Genomic DNA, 16,317 nt, shown 5'->3' with positions numbered 1-16,317 from the left:
CACGTCCACTGGTCCAATCTCACCTTCCACACTTCCCACGCACATTTTCCACTGTAGCATTAATGACCTACTTGCTGTTCCCAAGCTTACATGCCTTTGTACCTGCTCTTCCTCTGCTTGTCTACCTGGCAAGCTGTCTTCACTCTCAGGCCTCTGAGCAAAAGCTTTTCCTGGACTTATTCAGCCAGGCGAAGGGGCTCAGGCTCCAGCCATACTTTGTTCAGACCTCCATAGGAGCAGCCGTTTATTCCTTTGTTGTTGTTAACCTTGTTGCTTTGTTTTCTCTAGATTTTAAGCTGCTTGAGGGCGGGGTATATCTTTTCGTATTTTTCAGGGATTTCAGGGAATCCATGCTAAGAACTTGACTTTCGGTACATCCAATAAATAAATAATTAGTGTTCCTCTCTGCCTGGGCACAGACAACCCTAAGTAGGTGCACAGGACATGCCGAGTGAATGCTTGTAGGTTCGAGGGCCTAGGCGGAGAAGAATCTGCAGAGTGTGGGCCCTGGGCTGGTCTGGCCCCAGTCTGACAGCCACCCTTCAGGTCTGGTGCGGCAGTGGGCGTTCTGCTCATCTCCTGCTGAAGCCTCAGGCCCTTCCCCTTCCCCTTTGGCACAGATGTTCTGCTGGGGCAGTAGTGATTGCATTAAAAAAAATTATCACTTGAAAATCAGGTTTCACATGAAAATTAGGATTTCTGAATTCTTTAAAATTTGGAGGATGTGGCAGTGCCACTTGGCAACAACCTGCTGGCATGGGGGGTGGGGCAGCACCTCATTTGTATAGAAGAGCACCAGGGCCCCCACTAGGCCTGGTCACATCAGTGTGAGTTTGCAGCCCTGCCCTAGCAATGAAGAGTGCATGCAGCCTGAAGTCGGAGGGTCTGCGAGTCTTGGCTCTGGCCCTTAGCTGTTAGCACCTTGAGCAAATCGCCTACCCATGGCTAAGTTGCTTCTCTGTAAAATCAGGATAATGCTTGCTTCCTAGGATTCTGGGGTGGGCTGGATAACACTTGTGCAGAGTGCTCGGCAAGGCTTGTGTCCAGCAAATAGCAGCTGTGAGCTGCTTGGGCCTGGGAGAGAGAAGGTGCCGGACAGACCACACAGGAGCCACCTTCACCAATGAACATTTATTGAGTGTCCACATGTGCACAGCTTTGAACTTGGCGATCACAGAACATACTGGGGGAGGGGAGGAAGAAAGAAAGGGGAAAGGAAGCAAGGAATCAGGTATGTGGGGGTCCCCCTGGGTTCATAAGAATGGTAGTCCCTGCTGGAGCCGCCAGTCGCGTCTCTCTGCAGAGAGGAGTCATAAGCAGGGTGGGATTTAAAGCCAGGCACCACGATGCGATGGGGTGCAATCACTAGGGAAACATGCGGTTTCTGGGAAAGTGTCCCTCCTGTTCCTGGCTCCAGCCAGGCCAGATGGCACCAGGAGGACAGAAATTAGATGCTCAGGTGTCCAAGCAGGGGTAAGGACTGGCAAAATAAATCCCCCCCCAACCCTCATCATCACTCTGCTGTAACACGACACAAAAGCTTAGAGACCACGGGGCCGCAGGACTTTTGGGTCCCTTCAAGGAAGCTCAGGCGGAAGGTTCCCCCCACCACACCAGCACGGTCTGTCCCAGGTTTCCCTGGATGGATGGAGCATTTCAGACCCTGGGTCACTGAAGTTGATAGGAAGAACTGTGATGTCAATGGCCTGAGCCCGCTCTCTGACCAAGAGGGCCAAAGACAAGAATTGAATGGCCAATTTAAAGGACGTGGACCTGGAAGGCCAGAGGGGCACCACAGCCAAAGGAGCCCACACCCTGGCCGGCAGGGCAAATGGGCTGAAGCAGCCAGCTCCTGCCAGCCCTGTCCCACCCTGGGGACTCCCTCCTTCGGGGAGCCAGACACTGGCCACAATGACACTTAAAAGCCCCCCTCCCTGGGGGCTACTCCAACCTTCCCCGACCTGGCGGGGACAGCCTCACTGATTTCCAAGACAATCCCTGCCCGTGAGCAGCCTCAGGGGGCAGGACGCAGTTCCTTACATTTGAAGGGTGGGCACCATGCCCTTGCTCTTGAAAAAGCCAGAAAGCTGGGGTGTTTGGGGGGGAGTTGGGGAGGGGGATCCAGTTTGGGGGCTTCAGGGAAGATGCCTCCTCCCTCATTCCCTCACTGCCCACCCCCGGGTCTGTCCCCAGTGGACACCCCCTCAGGGCTCCGACAGGCATTGCTCCAGGGCAGCCATGCGGTAGTGGCTGGCCGTCTCCTCACCTGCCTGCAGCCTCATGGCCTCCCGGCACAGCCGGTTGGCCCGTGCCAACTCCACCAGGACACCCTGATAGGCGGCTACCATCTCCGGCTTGACGGAGTTGGGGCTGACGCTGCCGAGCAGCTGGAGCAGCTCCTGCGGCCAGCGGGAACGCAGGGCAGCGGGGGCCAGCCAGGGAAGCAGCGGCACGCAGCCTGTGAAGGCCTGCATGCCCAGGAACCAGAGCTCCTGAAGATCAGCCCAGATGCCCTCGTAGTCAGGGGACAGGGCCAGCACTGCCTGGTCTGAGCCAGGTGTGGCCCGTGCCACATGGGATTGCGACAGGAAGAGGATGGCGGCTGCGAAGAAACCTCTGGATGCTGGTGTTCCCTGAAGAGCTGGAAGGCAAGAAGGCAGTGGGGGCATGAACCAGATGCATCAGCTGCTTTGCCAGGCCCTTACTTTCCCTTCCTGTGTGGGCCCTAGGGGGCTGAAGCATAGCCTGGAATTAGCCTTCCTGGGTTCAAACCCTGTCTTTGATTTCACTGCATCACCTTGGGTCCGTGTCTCATTTCTTCACTTACGAAACAGGACCTATAACAGTGCTATCATCTTAGAAATCTGCTATAAGAAATAAATGTAATAATCTTGGTACACTCAGCTTCATGGTTAGACCTTCCTGTACAGTCTGAGTAGTGACGGGAGCCCCTGCTGGGCCTAGGGCTCCTCAACTGCCAAGAATCACCACTTTGATTCTTGGGCCAGAAGAGGGCGCTAGAGGGGACCCAGAGCTGGCGTAGGGGTCACCCCTGCACTGCAGATTCTCCTGGAGGTTGTTAATCTAACCTGGTGGCATTTGTGGGTGAACCAGCACTGGGGTTCTACTCAGGACCTGTGGTGATATTGCTTGGGACTGAGGAAGTTCAGGGGCTAAGGAGCAGGGGGGCTCCTCTTCCTACTGCTGGGTACTCCTGTTCCCAGGCACCTGCTCAGCAACTCCAACCTGACAGATGGGGCGGAGGGAACAGGCGGGGACAGAGGGACCCAAGCAGACACCATGACCAAAGCGGAAGACACAAAGGGCTGGCAGGGGTTGGAGGGGATGCCCCTGCCCCTGCACACAGAGTAAAGCAGAGCTAGGGAGAGGGTATGCGCAGAGGGGCACCAAGTACTGAAGCCTGCCACAAGGGAGGTGAGGTGCTGAGCAGAGGAAAAACCTCAATGGAGCGAAGCAAGGTTTCTGATTCAAGGCTGGGGGTGGCCCCACCTTGAAAACACTAGATTCAGATTCCTTGGGCTGCTGGGCTTCCAGGTGCCTGTGCCTGTGCTTCTGAGTAGGCCTGCACTTACACCCACCAGACCTTGCCTTAGAAGTCCTCAGAAGGAAGAGAGTGATATCATTTTGGGAAGGGTGGGGTGGGGGAATGGAGACATACTTCAGAGAGTTCCTCTGGACTGGAACATTCTATAAAACTTTTTTTTGCAAATGGTGACATCCCCAGTGGCCAGTAGGTCACCCAGGCCATCTGCCCCCATCCATTAAGACCAAGTCCCCAGGGCTTACCTGGAGAGGTGCTAAGGAGCCGGGCCATGAGGAGGCCCAGGGTAGCCACATTGGCAGCTAGAAGCAGCCTCCCCTGCTGCTGCACTAGCGAGGGCAGCGACGTCATCAGGGTGTTCATGAGAGATGTGAAGCACGCATCTCGCCTGGGGAGAAAGGAAGGTAAACAAGGGAGAAGGCAGGGGTGTGGGTTGACAGAGCCAGACCAAGCCGTGGGCCAACCTAAAAGTCTGGGTTCCCAGCTTCCCCAGGCCAGGATTTGGCAAATTAGGCAGCAGGGCGGAGAGTTCATTCTGGGCCCCTCTCACGGCATCTGGGGATCAGAGACTGGCTTGACTGGAACTGGAACACGTGCCCAGAGAGGCTGCAAAGATGGGGGTGGTTCTGTCTGTCCTGCAACCCCTTCCTTCTAATACTAACACTAACACTAACAGGACCCCGTGCGCACAGGGAAACAAAGTAGGAGATGGGTATTTGGGGCAACTTGCAGCAGCACCCCGCCCCCCACTTCCCCCAGCCTCCTCCCCAGCCTCACTTGATCAGCCCAGGTGCAGTGACCACCAGGTTGAGGAAGATGTGGCAGCAGGTCTGCAGGCCGATCTCCACGCTGTCAGGCAGCACGGAGGTGTCATGGCCAGGGGATGTGAGTTCCCACTGCTGCAGAAAATACTTGCACAGAAGTGAGGGGGCCCCCTCCTTGATCAGGATCTCCCGGGGCCCATCTTCGACCGTCAGGTGGCACCAGCCGGGCAGAAGGAGCCTGGGTATGGAAGGGACAGATGTGTGAGGGGTGGGGGAGAGATTCCCTTTTTGGGGGCACACCACCTAAGAGAATTGGAAGTCGGAGAGAAGGAGGGCACATCCTCGTAGGCACCACAGAAAAAGTACAAGCTTTGGATTGGTACAGGCCTAGGCTCAGTCTTGGGCTCTGCCACATGGTGGGAGCATGGGCAAGTGATTTTACCTCCCTGAGCCTCATTTTTCTCATCCTGAAGATGTGCATGAGACTTACACGACAGACTTGCTGTGTGGACCTAATGAGATCACTTTGGTAAAGGGTATAGAAAAATGCCTGGCATGACATTCAATAAGCATGAGTTTTCTCCTTATAGAGAAATCTGAGGATGGCTAGGGAGACTTGGCAGCCCAGGAGTCCTGTGGGGACAAGCCCTCCCAAACAGCAAAAGTCCTCAAGGCACTCTCACGCGCCAGTCGGGAAGTCTGGCACAGCTCAGTGGTGGGGAGAGGAGGTGTCTCTGCGTTAACGCTTTCCTTTAAAACTGTCTGGCTGGACACTCTAACTATAAACTCACCGGAGAGCGTCCCCTGGCCAGGTGGGCCCTGGGGTAGTGGGGGAGATGGCCAGGGTGGCCACCTGCTGAGACAGGTCATTGGCTTCCTCAGCCTCCTCATAGAGGGTCTTGGCATAGCGAACGAGGAAGGGCAGCAGTTGGCAGACCTCCTTGCGCAGAGACGAGGTCTCTTCAGCCAGCCAGGCACCCAGGATCCGCACCGAAGCAAACACAAAGGGCTCCTTCTGCTTCTCCGGCCCCACCTGTTGCCACAGGACCCCCTTGAGATGGAGCAAAACCAGGGCCCCTCCCCAGCCTAGACAGTGTGCTGGCCGGCCTTGGAATAATACAGCTGTAAGGGACTTCTGGCCTGGGAGCCCTTCAAAGGTAGGTTCTCAGGGCATGTCTGCTGAGCCAGCTGGACTTCAGATGTCATGCCCCTGCACTTGCTGGGATTCAGCTAGCATTCCCCCCGTCCAACTACCTCTGAAGTATCTCAGGGCTAAAAGGAAACTCGGAGGTCCAGAGCTAAGTAAACATTCCCTCTGCAGCAGCTCTGACCTGGGAGGAGTCAGCTGAACCTCTACACAGGGCAGGACCCAGGCGGCTCTGCTCCTTTTCCCTGCAGGAACATATGTTTGCACGCGCATGTGTGTAAAGCAGTGCTAGAGATCAAGCAGAACAGACGGCTTCGATTTTGTGTGTGTGTACTGGGGGGTTTGAGTGGGAGGTTATTGTGTTGTGTGTGCGTGTATGCACTGTGATGTGAATGCACATATGGTGTGTGGTATGGCACTTGTGTGGAGGCACAGGGAGGGAGGGAGGGTGGGGTGGGCTGGGTCACACACTACTCCCAGGAGTGCTGCAGGATCAGTCCTCAGTAAGGGCATCTTCGCTGTCTCCCCTTTCCACGGAGGTGAGGGAGTTCTAACGCTCCTTTTTCCTTGCCTTCTGCCTCCCCAACACTGGATCCCCCACGAACCACTGCCCCTCACCTGCTGCAGGTAGTGGATGACAGCCCCGATGGCCTCCTTCATGATGCTCACAAGCTGTACCTTCTGTGGCTCCTTAAGCAGTGACTGCTCACAGCGGGTGCATTCCTGGATCCCCAACTCCATGAGGGCATAGCAGGCAGTCACCACATCCTCTTTTACCTCTGTGCCCGTCTCCTCCAGCGCCAGCCGTACCTCCACACATGCCAGATTCACCAGCAGGGCCAGGAACTTGCTCCCGGAGCTGCCCGCCGGGATCCAGTTGGAGCCACAGGCGTGTGCCAGGCGGGCTGCCAGCTTTAGTGCGGGGTTGCGCTGCCAGGAGCTCAGCTTGCTGCCGAGGATGCGTGCCAGCCCGGCCTGCAGATCCCGGAGGCATTCAGAGGGCACAGTTGTCGGGGGCAGAAAGAGAGGCAGCAGCTGGCAGAGCTCAAACTTGCTGGCATCCTCGGCTTTCTGGAAATCTTCACTGAGGCCCCGCAACACGGCCAGCAGGTCAGGCTCCGCCTCCTTCCAGCACTGTGCCTCAGCTGCAGCCAGCAGCCCCACCAGAAGTGCCAGGGCCTGGTCAAAGCCATAGCCATGCCCCAGGTATGCCTGACATAGGGCAGACACAGTGCCACCAGCAATGAGGTGCCGGGGCCCACGGGGTGTACCTGCTACAGCCGTCAGGCATTGGTAGGTGTCATCGATCATGGAACGGCGGGCAGCATCATCAGGGTCCCCCCGGGCTGTAAGGAAGGTGCTGAGGATGGGGATCTTGTTCAGGACCTGGGGATGGGCGGCCAGTTCAGGGTCACTGCAGAAGCAGGCCAGCAGGGCCACGCCCAGGGCTCGGAGAACGTGGTCAGGGCAGCCATCCGGTGCCTCCTTGGTGGTCAGGAGACGATTGGGGAAGGTGAAGCCCACAGCATCAAAGATCCGCCTCCGAGTTTTGGCATCGATGTCACCTGCTTTGACTGCCTTGGTCACCTGAATGGGAGTATGTGCTATCAGCAGGATGAAAGAGGTGGCAAAGACTGTCCATTGCACCCTGGAGTGTTGACTCTGGCAGGATTAGGTTATGTAATGGGACCCACTCTGAGGTCAGAAAGCCTTCCCGAGGTCTTTTCATCCAGCTCCTGCTTTCTCCCTGGAGACAAGATGGGTGTGACCTCTAGGATCCCTTATCTATGATTATCTCCAGGGAAGGGAGGTCCAGGCCTCCTCAACTACAGACTGTTTCTTCACCTGGTCAGTTGAGAAGTTCTTCCTGATGACTAATCTTGATGCCCACAACGCTTAGAACTCCAAGTTTAAAATCCTCCAAGGATTTAGAGTCCCTTCCTAATTGCTCCCTCCAGAGGAGTCTCTGATCCATTCCCGCCACCTTCTCAGGGGAAATGGCTCCTGTCTCGCCGCTCCGCCTGTCAAAACATTTCCCCTTACATTTCACCTAAACACCTCCTCTGCTGCAGTGTGAGCCCTTGACTCCAGAGCCTTCTCCCTGTTGCCATGGCAAACAAGCAGCAGGCTGTACTCCCTCCTCCCTTCACCCCCACACACCAACCCCCCTTCCCAGCACTGCAGCTCCTGCTCTGCTGTCCCCAGCTTGGGTTCCTCCAACAGGGTTGAGCCCAGAACTAGCTCCCTTACACCCAGCCTACTTACTGCCATCCTGGCCATCCCCTGGGACCCTTTCCCAGTCACTTTCAGTCCTGCTATCCTTTCCACCCCCAGAACAATCACCCCCAGCCTTCAAGTACTCTGCACTAGTTACTACCTGCTGCTGTTACCCTATGAGTCAGCTCCCATCTGCTCTGGGACACCCCAGAGAGCAGACCTAGGCAGCCTCCTCCAAGGCTCCTAGGGCCACAAGCATTATTCACCCCCACTCTCCCCGTATTCAGTTCAAAGACCAGAGTAGTCTTGGGCCTACTTTGGTGACTCCAGGGATACCAGCAGCACCTATATATCCATGAGGACTTGTAGACCCCATTCCTAGGGGGTCCAACCACCCAGCCCTTCCCACCTCCCAATTTTCAGTCAGCTCCTTACTAGAAGCAGGGCTGCAAACTGCTCGCTGTCATTCTTGGCCTCACGGAGGGCTCCCAGGTAGCGCTCCAGGGTGGGGTTTCGGCTCTCTGCCTGGTTCAGAGCTGGCTCACAATCTGAGGCCATGATGCCAGTCTTGCCCAACTGTGAACACAAGAGGGACTGAGCATCCCTCTGCAGAGGAGGGGTGGGGGTGGGGGGTGGGAGTGGAAGATGGAAGGAGGGATTAGCACAGAGGGAGGGGTGGAGCAGGAGGGATGGGATCCTCAGGACTGACCTCCCTTTAAGGGGCTGCACCTTCAAATTTTTAGGGATGAAGGGACCCTGGTCCAAGGTCACCTCTAGAAAGCGAGAAAGGACCATGCATACTGCTGCTCAGTTGGACAGGTCTCCTCACCAACCTCCTGGGGTTGGGAGGGGGCCGGTCCCACTGTTTAGCTGCCGCCTGGCACCAGAAGCCTGGTTTTATCTTCCTCCACTAAGGCACACAGGGAGGGAGTGGTGAGGACAGACAGGTGGGAATGGAGACATACAGGGTGAAGTTCGATTATCCGCATTCAGGCTGACAGGAGGGAAAAGGGCATTCTAGGTTTCCTTCCCCCTCCCCTCTTCAGAAGAGGCAGGAGACAAGCCTCGGTTGAAGTGAGGATGCAGGGCACTGACCAGGAAAGGTTTGGTGGCCCCTCGGGACCCCACCCCTCCAGCCAGGGCTCTCAGTCGCCCCCGCAGGCTCCTTGCCTCCTCTCTTTTCCCTCCCTTGGGCAGAAGCTGCAGCAGCAGCAGCAGCAGCAGCAGCAGAAGGAGCAGCAGAATTAACCCCTTGCTCTCCCTCTCCTCGCCCCGATACCAGCTTGTGGATGCCGGCAGGGGCTGGAGAAGCAAGAAAGGGTCCCGGGTAGCTCCCAGGACAACGGAGAATCCAAAAGCCGGATAATCAAAGCGGGGCTGCAGAGGTGGGGAGATGAGAAGGGGAAGAGGGTTCCTGGCGGTCACCACCTGTCCCGCCGCGGCCAAGTCACAACACGACATTGATGAAGTCACGACAGGGCGGCGATGAGATCACACTTCACGATGGCGCGGTGATGTCACGGAGAGATCACGGCAAAATCACGACATGGGACAGCCCCCAAAGATGACAGGGCAAATAAAATATATAGCTATATGTTGAGAAGAGCTGTGACAAAATGGAGTCTCGACAGGGCACGATGATGTCGCGATATGGCGCGATGGAGTCACGATAGGGTCCCCGGGTGTTTCGGCGTCGATCAGCGCCGTCTCGGAGAGGCCCCGGCAGGGATGTAGGGGAGGGCCTGAAGGCGGCTGAGCTCACCAGGCTGCGGCCCCGAGCTGCGAGGTCTTCTCCGAGCGCGACGCTGCCGGAGCCTGGGGCCGCTGCTCACGCCGCTTTGCCCACTCCAGGCTCCCGGCAGCTTCAGCTCCACCCCCTCCCCCGCAGAGCTCTCGACCAATGCTTGGCGGCTTCACTCCAGAGTCTGGCCAATGACACAGCGGAGCGCTAAGCCACAGTGGGTGCTGCCGTTGCCGCCATCTTGCTTGTGGGTATTGCCCGAGTCTGGGGTCCAGGGCTCGTGCAGGTCAGGCAGACTGCCTCTGGAGAGCGGGAGGCGACACCCTGGAGGCTCAGGTTTCTTCACCCGTAGGTAGTTCTACCTCCCAGCACTGCCCCTCCTCCCCCTCGTCCTCGCGGCTGGAATTGAGCTTCCGGGGTGGTGGGGCAGGAGGGCTTCCTTAACAAGAAGAGCGTATTTCCGGGTTGAGACCCGGGAGGTGGGAGGAGGCGGCGTTTCCGGCTGCTGTCGCTGTCCAGGGAGGCTGAGGCAAGAGGGAGCTGCCGGGTGGGAAGCCCGCACTGCCTTCTTCCTCCTCCTCCGGGTGAGGGGAGCGGAGATTGGGGCCCTGACCCCATGGATCGGGAGGAGGAGGCTCCCGAGAGCCGGGGTCCTGTTGTGTGGCCCTGAGCCCCGGTAGGTGGCCGGAGGCGGCTGGCTGCCTGGCGGAGGACCACGAGCTCAGGGGAGGGGCAAGCGGGACAGGCTATTTCTGGGGGTTCGCTGGCCGGGTATTGGGACCCGGAGGTGGCGCTTCTGGCCCTGTTAGGTTAGCCAGATGCTTCTGGCTTTACAGGTGCGGAGCTCGAGTCCCAGGCTGTAGCCCGCTTCTTTCAGGCCGGCACCTGGTCCTGGAGCTCCCGCCATCCCCTGACTGACAGACCGGCTCGGGGTTCCGCTGTCTTAGTTCCCTCGACTTCTGCAGCCTCACCCTCATTTGCTGTCTCTGATGTTCGTTGTTTCCACCAAGATGAAAAGTTGATGCAGAATAAAGAGGGCGGGGCTGAGCACGAGGTGTAAATCACAGTGCGAAACCTGCCTTATCCAGTACTGGGAAAATTATGCCCCACAGGAGGGTCGTGCGGTGGCTGCAGGGAGCACAAAGGTGGAATGTAGGAAGCCGAAAAAGGAAATTTAGGCGGGATTCCAGGAAAGCTTTGCATTCTCTCACCTCATGATCTTGTCCAACCGACAATAGATATAGTAGGTGAAGAGCATTAGCTGACTTTTCTCCTGCTTTCTTAGGTGATTAACAGACCGGAAGCTAGGAGTCAATAGGAAAGATAACCCCCCACCCCCGCCCTGAACAACCTGTTCATTTTTCTAGTTAGTTGGAAAACAATGTCTGCAAATATAAGCATTCATGGCAGTCTGCTCTGTAACTTTCCCAAATATCTGAGACTTTTCAAAAGGGAGCTTTATTCTTGCTTACTCACACCTTTTGAATAGGCTGTTTCAGACCTGCTTTGTCGTTGTTCAAACATCTTAACGCTGTGTACATAAATGGAGTTCCACGTATGTAGCTGACAGACTGAACTATGACACATTCCCCATCAACCTGAAGTATTAAGTAAACATTACCCCCTGCTCTGTCTGAACAGCTGCTGCAACAGAGAGTGCTTTTATTTCGGGTGTACTTGTAACGCCCCACATGCCAGAACTATTGCACGCTTTTCTAGATTTTCATTTGTCAAGTATTGTGGGGGTGTGTGTTCTTTCACTGGGCTGTTACCTTTGATTCTATAACCAACCATTTGGATCTTGGTAATGTGGTGTTGTTCCTGCCCTGGTCAGCAAGCCTTTGACTGGACCCTAGCAGTGATTTGTGCCCTTGGGCAATTGTAGGTTTCATAGGGATAACTGGTTGGAAGTTCACAGTAAAATAGCTCTGCCTCTCTCTTATGCATGGTTTGTAAGATATTGTACTTATCATCAGCTTGCTAATCCAATGGTGTTTATTACTCCCATTTTCAAAACCTATTCATTTCTTTAATGCTTCTATCGCCCACCTGCCATGCTACTGATGACAGGTGTTGAGTCACCTTGAGTTTAAGATCCTTTTGTGGTAGACAGATATGTTGGGTAAGATCCATTCACACACACACACACACACACACACACACACACACACACCATTAGAGGCTAGAGAAGTTGCTGGATATACTTTCTAACTTGCTTTATTTATTAATCTCTTGAGCATGTCTCTGGCCCACATACCTTTCTACCCCCTGTTCCCTAACATACAACTACAGAGCAACTAGAAATAGGAATGGATGGGAGTGAATGAGAAAGATAAAGTCCTTCAGATGCTTAAGGCTCAATGCAAATGTTTTTTGGTTAGGCTGTATCTCAGTTTGCAGGTGTGTGTGTGTGTGTGTGTGTGTGTGTGTGTGTGTGTGTGTTTCCTGGTAATAGTATTGATATCCAACCCATGCAATGCCAGTCTCCCTGACTGTTGGCTGGCAGTGGTGATTGTAAGTCTGTGCCATTTGCCAGAGGTGGACAACAGGTGCACATTTAGGACAGCTGATGTTGAACTGCTTCTTCAGAACTAGATCAGCCTTCCTAGTGTTGCCAAGATTTGGGTAATTATTAAATATATGGAAGTTGTATAAGAGAAGAAACTGACGGAAATTAATTTTTTCCTTCTGGAAGGAAGTAAATCAAATGGCTCCCTAGATTCTAGATTAGCAAGCACTTGTCTAGCACATAATAGGGGCTGGGTAAATATTTGCTGAATGTATATATGAGTTCAAGTCAGGAGTTACAAATGATTCTAGGGGTTAGGGAGGTGACCTCAAAGTATAAATTGGATATATTTTTAAGATGATAGTGGTATGGACAGTGGCAAACTGGAGTGTGTGCCCGGCCTAAAGACAGTCACATTAAATTAAAAAAAACACACAATATGGCTACACAAAACCTTCAGGTCTAAATCTCTTCATAGATAAGAAGGTATGTTTGGTCAAAGTCACAAAGCTGTCAGAACTGAAATTCAGGCCTTTTTCTCAGGCTGGCATTCTTTCCATTCTTCCACACAGATGATTTACTGTTAGACTAGAAAATAATGGACAATAAGTTATTTCATTTTTACGGTGGATTCATTTCATATCCTTTGCTGTGTTTTTATCCTGATAATTATAGGTTATGCCTAAGTTCAGGTTTAAAATTTATTGGCAGAGATGAGCAGTGAAAGACAAACTGGGAATTTTCCTTCCCCCTAATTTATCATGTTCTCTACCTTGCATGCCACATTTCTAGGAATCAATTATTAATTACTTGGCACATAATTTCTTTTCTTTCTCTCTTTCTAGTGGACTGGTTCTGCCTATCTGGAAGGCCATGGAGAAGAGGCTGGGAGTGAAGCCAAGCTCTGGTTCCTGGATTTTATCAGGATTTTGTTGGCAGACATCTGGGAAGTGGTTGAGGATCCTGTGCCTGTTTTATACTTATTTCTGCTTCAGTGCTCTGTGGTTGTCAACAGGTACCATTTTCTTTATAGATTTAAGATTTTAAAAAAGAGCATTTTGTGTGGGTCCCTCCATTCATTTGAAAGACTAATTGGAGGCAGAAAAGCAGTGCGCTGAGTGAAAGAAACAGCCTGTTGTTGGACACTTAGTTCGAATTATTTGTCTGTATGTCTTGTTTTGGAGCTAAAAGTTAAATTGAGTTCTCTCTCATATTGAGTTCTCTCTCATATGGGAGAATTGGCATGACCATTTTGAGATCTGCTGAAAGTATAATGAAAAGATAAAGGTTTCAGAGTTGGGCAGACTTCCAGGTCCATGGAATGTGGACCTGGAGCTGGATATTTCCACTTAATAACAATAAAACCTTGAGCAGGGGAGGGGTGGTGGGGGCTGGGTGAAGGTGGGCAAAGTATCAACAATAAAAATAAAGTGCAAATGGATTTGAGAGATAACATAATCAAATAGCATAGTTCAGCACTCTGAATATAGGTGCTTAATAAATGATTCTTTGCTTCCTTTCCTTTCCTAAAGGAATCAGCATTACAGGGAGAATGTGTCCCTTGCTTTTTCCATAGAGAGCGCTTATGCTGATAGATTTCATAAAGTATGTTTTCCTCCTAGAGATTATTTCACCAGGCTAGAGACTCTTGCCAGAAAAGAGTGCCAAGAAGGCTAGATTTCAAAGAATATCCTTTTTTTCTGTCATTTCCCCCCTTTCAGTTCTTTTGTTGACATTGTTTCTTTCAGAGTATGAAATGTGAAAAAATAGCAATTTGAGAAAGATTTCTGAGTATGCTCAGAAATTCTGCCCATTCTGGGCAGTGACCGAAAGCCTTCTGTTACAGAGACCACTGTCTGGGATAACTATTGAGCCTCTTGCTCCTATAATTACAAAGGTTTCTGTTGCTTTTCTAAAGGAATTGGTGGTCATGATCTTGAGACTCAGGTAATTACTGTATTTAGCAATTTTATTAACATCAGCTTTGGGGTTTTTGTTGTCTTGCAGTGGTGGTTGATGATTGCGTAATTATAGCAGTGGAAATTGCAGTTGACAGAAAGCTGACCTAAATGTTTCTTACCCAGATGATGCTGTGCTGGGACAGCTATTTCAGGCCAGCATTTTATGTAAGATCATTTGAATTAAATAAGTTACTGATTTAGCACCATCAGAGTAGGAAAACCACATTTGTTGAAGTGCACCTATAGCCTACCAGACCCCTGGTTATAAACATTACATGTCTTATCTCATTTAATCCTCATGATAAACCTAAAACAGATAGTTTTATTCCCATTTTATAGATAAAGAAGTTGAGGCTCAGAGGCACACAATGACTTGACCAAGTTCACATGACAAGAACATGACAGAGCCAGGTTTCTAGACTCAGGTGTGTCCACTCTGAAGCTCATGCTCTTTTTCTTCTGCTACAGTGCCTTCCAACCACAGGTGATCTTTTGGAGGACTAAAGACAGTTTTTTACCCTGAACCATGATAAGCAATTTGTCATCTGAGGGATTCCAAGTATAGGGTAGGAAGCAGCATTTCCAAGTTTTTCTTATTTTTCAGTCTAACGCTTGATCAGACATATTGTGGGTTCGTTGGGCTAGTCTTAGTATTGCTTGAGCTTGTTGCTTAAAAGCAGCATCCTAGTGAGCAGTTTGAGTATAAAGGTGGAAAGGTGGTATTCTTAGGAGTGGTTTTTTTTTTTTAATTAAAAAATTGTTTAAGTACAGTTTTCTGCCTTTTACTCCCATCCCACCCTCTCAGCCCTTTCCACCTCCCTTCCATTTCCACACCTCCCCCCCCTTGTTTTTGTCAGTGTGTCCTTTATACTTGTTCCTGCAAACCCTTCCCCTTTTCCACTGAAATTTCCTCCCCTCTCCCCTCTGGTGACTGTCAGTTTGTTCTCTATTTCAGTGTCTTTGGTTATATTTTGCTTGTTTGTTTGTTTTGTTGATTAGGTTCTTGGTAAAGGTGAGATCATTTGTCTTTCACCGCCTGGCTTATTTAGCTTAGCATAGTGCTTTCCAGTTCCAACCATGCTGTCGCAAAGGGTAAGAGCTCCTTTCTTTCTGCTGCGTAGAATTCCAAATGTTCTGTAGTGTTTTGATCTATTCATTTACTGATGGGCACCTAGGTTGCTTCTGATACTTGGCTATTGTAAGTTGTGCTGCTATGAACATTGGGGTGCATAGGTTCTTTTGGATTGGTGTTTCAGGGTTCTTAGGATATAATCCCAACAGTGAAATTGCTGGGTCAAAAGGCAGATCCATTTTAGTTTTCTGAGAAAATTCCATACTATTTTCCATAGTGGTTATACCAGTCTGCAGTCCCACCAACAGTGCACTAGGGTTTCCTTTTCTCCACAACCTCTAACATTTGTTTGTTGTTTTGTTTATGATGGCCATTCTGACTGGTGTGAAGTGGTATCTCATTGTGGTTTTAATTTGCATCTCTCTGATAGCTAGCCATACTAAGCATCTTTTCATGGGTCTCTGGATCCTCTGTATGTCCTTCTTAGGAGTGGTTTTGGTGGAGATTGGATCATACAGCTTCCGTTTTAGGAGAGTTTGGAGCTTTACCATGGAAGAACTGAGAACCAGTTGTGTTCCAACTGAGGGAGTGTGACAAGCAACACATGACAGATTTGTTATATATCTGAGTTTATTAGATCTCTTCCTCATCAGTTCTTTAAAAAACATAATATCCTAATAGGAAAAATGAATAAAGGACACAGAGTACCATACATAAGAAATTAAAATGATTTATAAACATTTAAAAAATATTCGTTCTCATTACCAAAGAACTGCCGATTAAAATGAGCGATCCTTTTTAATCCATCTTATTGATGAAGATAAATGTAGAAATGTCTAGTGTTGCCAAAGGGTAATGTGGTTGCCCTCATATTGTGCTGGGGAGTTTGAACAGAGAGCTTTTTCGCATAAGTATCCAGATCTTTAAAATGTTCATGTTCTTTGACTTAGTAATTCCCCTTTTAGGGACTTACCTCAAGGACACTTTTAGAAGAAGAGCATTCATCAACACTCACTTATTCTATGTTGCAAAACATTGCTACAATTTCCCTACAATTGAGGGTGGTGATTGGTGGGCAGTTGTATTCTCTGGCAGCGGAATGCAAGAGCAAAGGCACAAAAGTATGAAACAGCCTAATATAGTGGAAACGCTACAAGCAGTTTGGTGTTGCTGGAATATAAAGAGCAGAGCTGAAATGGCAGTTCCTGAAGAGGTAGGTGGTGGCCAGGTCATGAAGGATCTTATGTGCCAGGCAAAGAAGCTTTGATTTTAGTCTCTTTTGGTAGGTGGTCTAAAAATATTCTTGCTTATGCTCTCTACTCCATAAAAAAAGTTGAGGATATA

General features: G+C 51.2%; 2 protein-coding genes across 6 annotated transcripts in view; one reads left to right on the top strand and one right to left on the bottom strand.

The window, feature by feature from the left end:
* Positions 1 to 1,115: 1,115 nt before the first annotated feature.
* On the bottom strand, positions 1,116 to 9,584 carry NCDN (neurochondrin). Of its 2 annotated transcripts, none has more exons than XM_045858463.1 (7): positions 9,453 to 9,584; positions 8,126 to 8,266; positions 6,092 to 7,060; positions 5,118 to 5,359; positions 4,340 to 4,564; positions 3,808 to 3,950; positions 1,116 to 2,641 (listed from the first exon to the last, which is right to left on the bottom strand). In XM_045858463.1, the coding sequence occupies exons 2-7, from the start codon at positions 8,246 to 8,248 to the stop codon at positions 2,205 to 2,207; spliced, it is 2,139 nt and encodes a 712-aa protein (XP_045714419.1). In that variant the 5' UTR covers positions 8,249 to 8,266; positions 9,453 to 9,584; the 3' UTR covers positions 1,116 to 2,204. The 2 variants fall into 2 exon arrangements, with proteins under 2 accessions (XP_045714419.1, XP_045714418.1); XM_045858462.1 differs by having other exon boundaries at positions 9,119 to 9,563.
* Positions 9,585 to 9,622: 38 nt separating this feature from the next.
* KIAA0319L (KIAA0319 like) overlaps positions 9,623 to 16,317 on the top strand; it is a 98,568-nt gene continuing 91,873 nt past the window's right edge. Inside the window, exons 1-2 of one of the 4 annotated variants that reach the window (XM_045858457.1) lie at positions 9,623 to 9,783; positions 12,786 to 12,955. In XM_045858457.1, coding sequence (XP_045714413.1) covers positions 9,623 to 9,783; positions 12,786 to 12,955 — 331 coding nt within the window. Of the gene's footprint in view, positions 10,108 to 12,785; positions 12,956 to 16,317 lie in introns of all 4 variants that reach the window. The other 3 variants (XM_045858459.1, XM_045858460.1, XM_045858458.1) reach the window with 3 other exon arrangements.

This window comes from Phyllostomus hastatus, unplaced genomic scaffold, assembly GCF_019186645.2.
Source record: "Phyllostomus hastatus isolate PE091 unplaced genomic scaffold, TTU_PhHast_1.1 phas_scaffold_182, whole genome shotgun sequence".
NCBI classification, from domain to species: domain Eukaryota; kingdom Metazoa; phylum Chordata; class Mammalia; order Chiroptera; family Phyllostomidae; genus Phyllostomus; species Phyllostomus hastatus.
Note: the sequence above shows the minus strand (reverse complement) of the source record. Positions and strands in the feature narration are given on the sequence as shown.

Coding starts and splice junctions, on each gene's coding strand:
- NCDN (XM_045858462.1), bottom strand. CDS start 9,151: ATGTCGTGTTGTGACTTGGCCGCGGCGGGACAG. Junction 7,061..8,125: donor AGTTTGCAGCCCTGCTTCTA/GTAAGGAGCTGA, acceptor ACTCCCATTCAG/GTGACCAAGGCAGTCAAAGC. Junction 2,642..3,807: donor GCTCCTTAGCACCTCTCCAG/GTAAGCCCTGGG, acceptor CTTGCCTTCCAG/CTCTTCAGGGAACACCAGCA.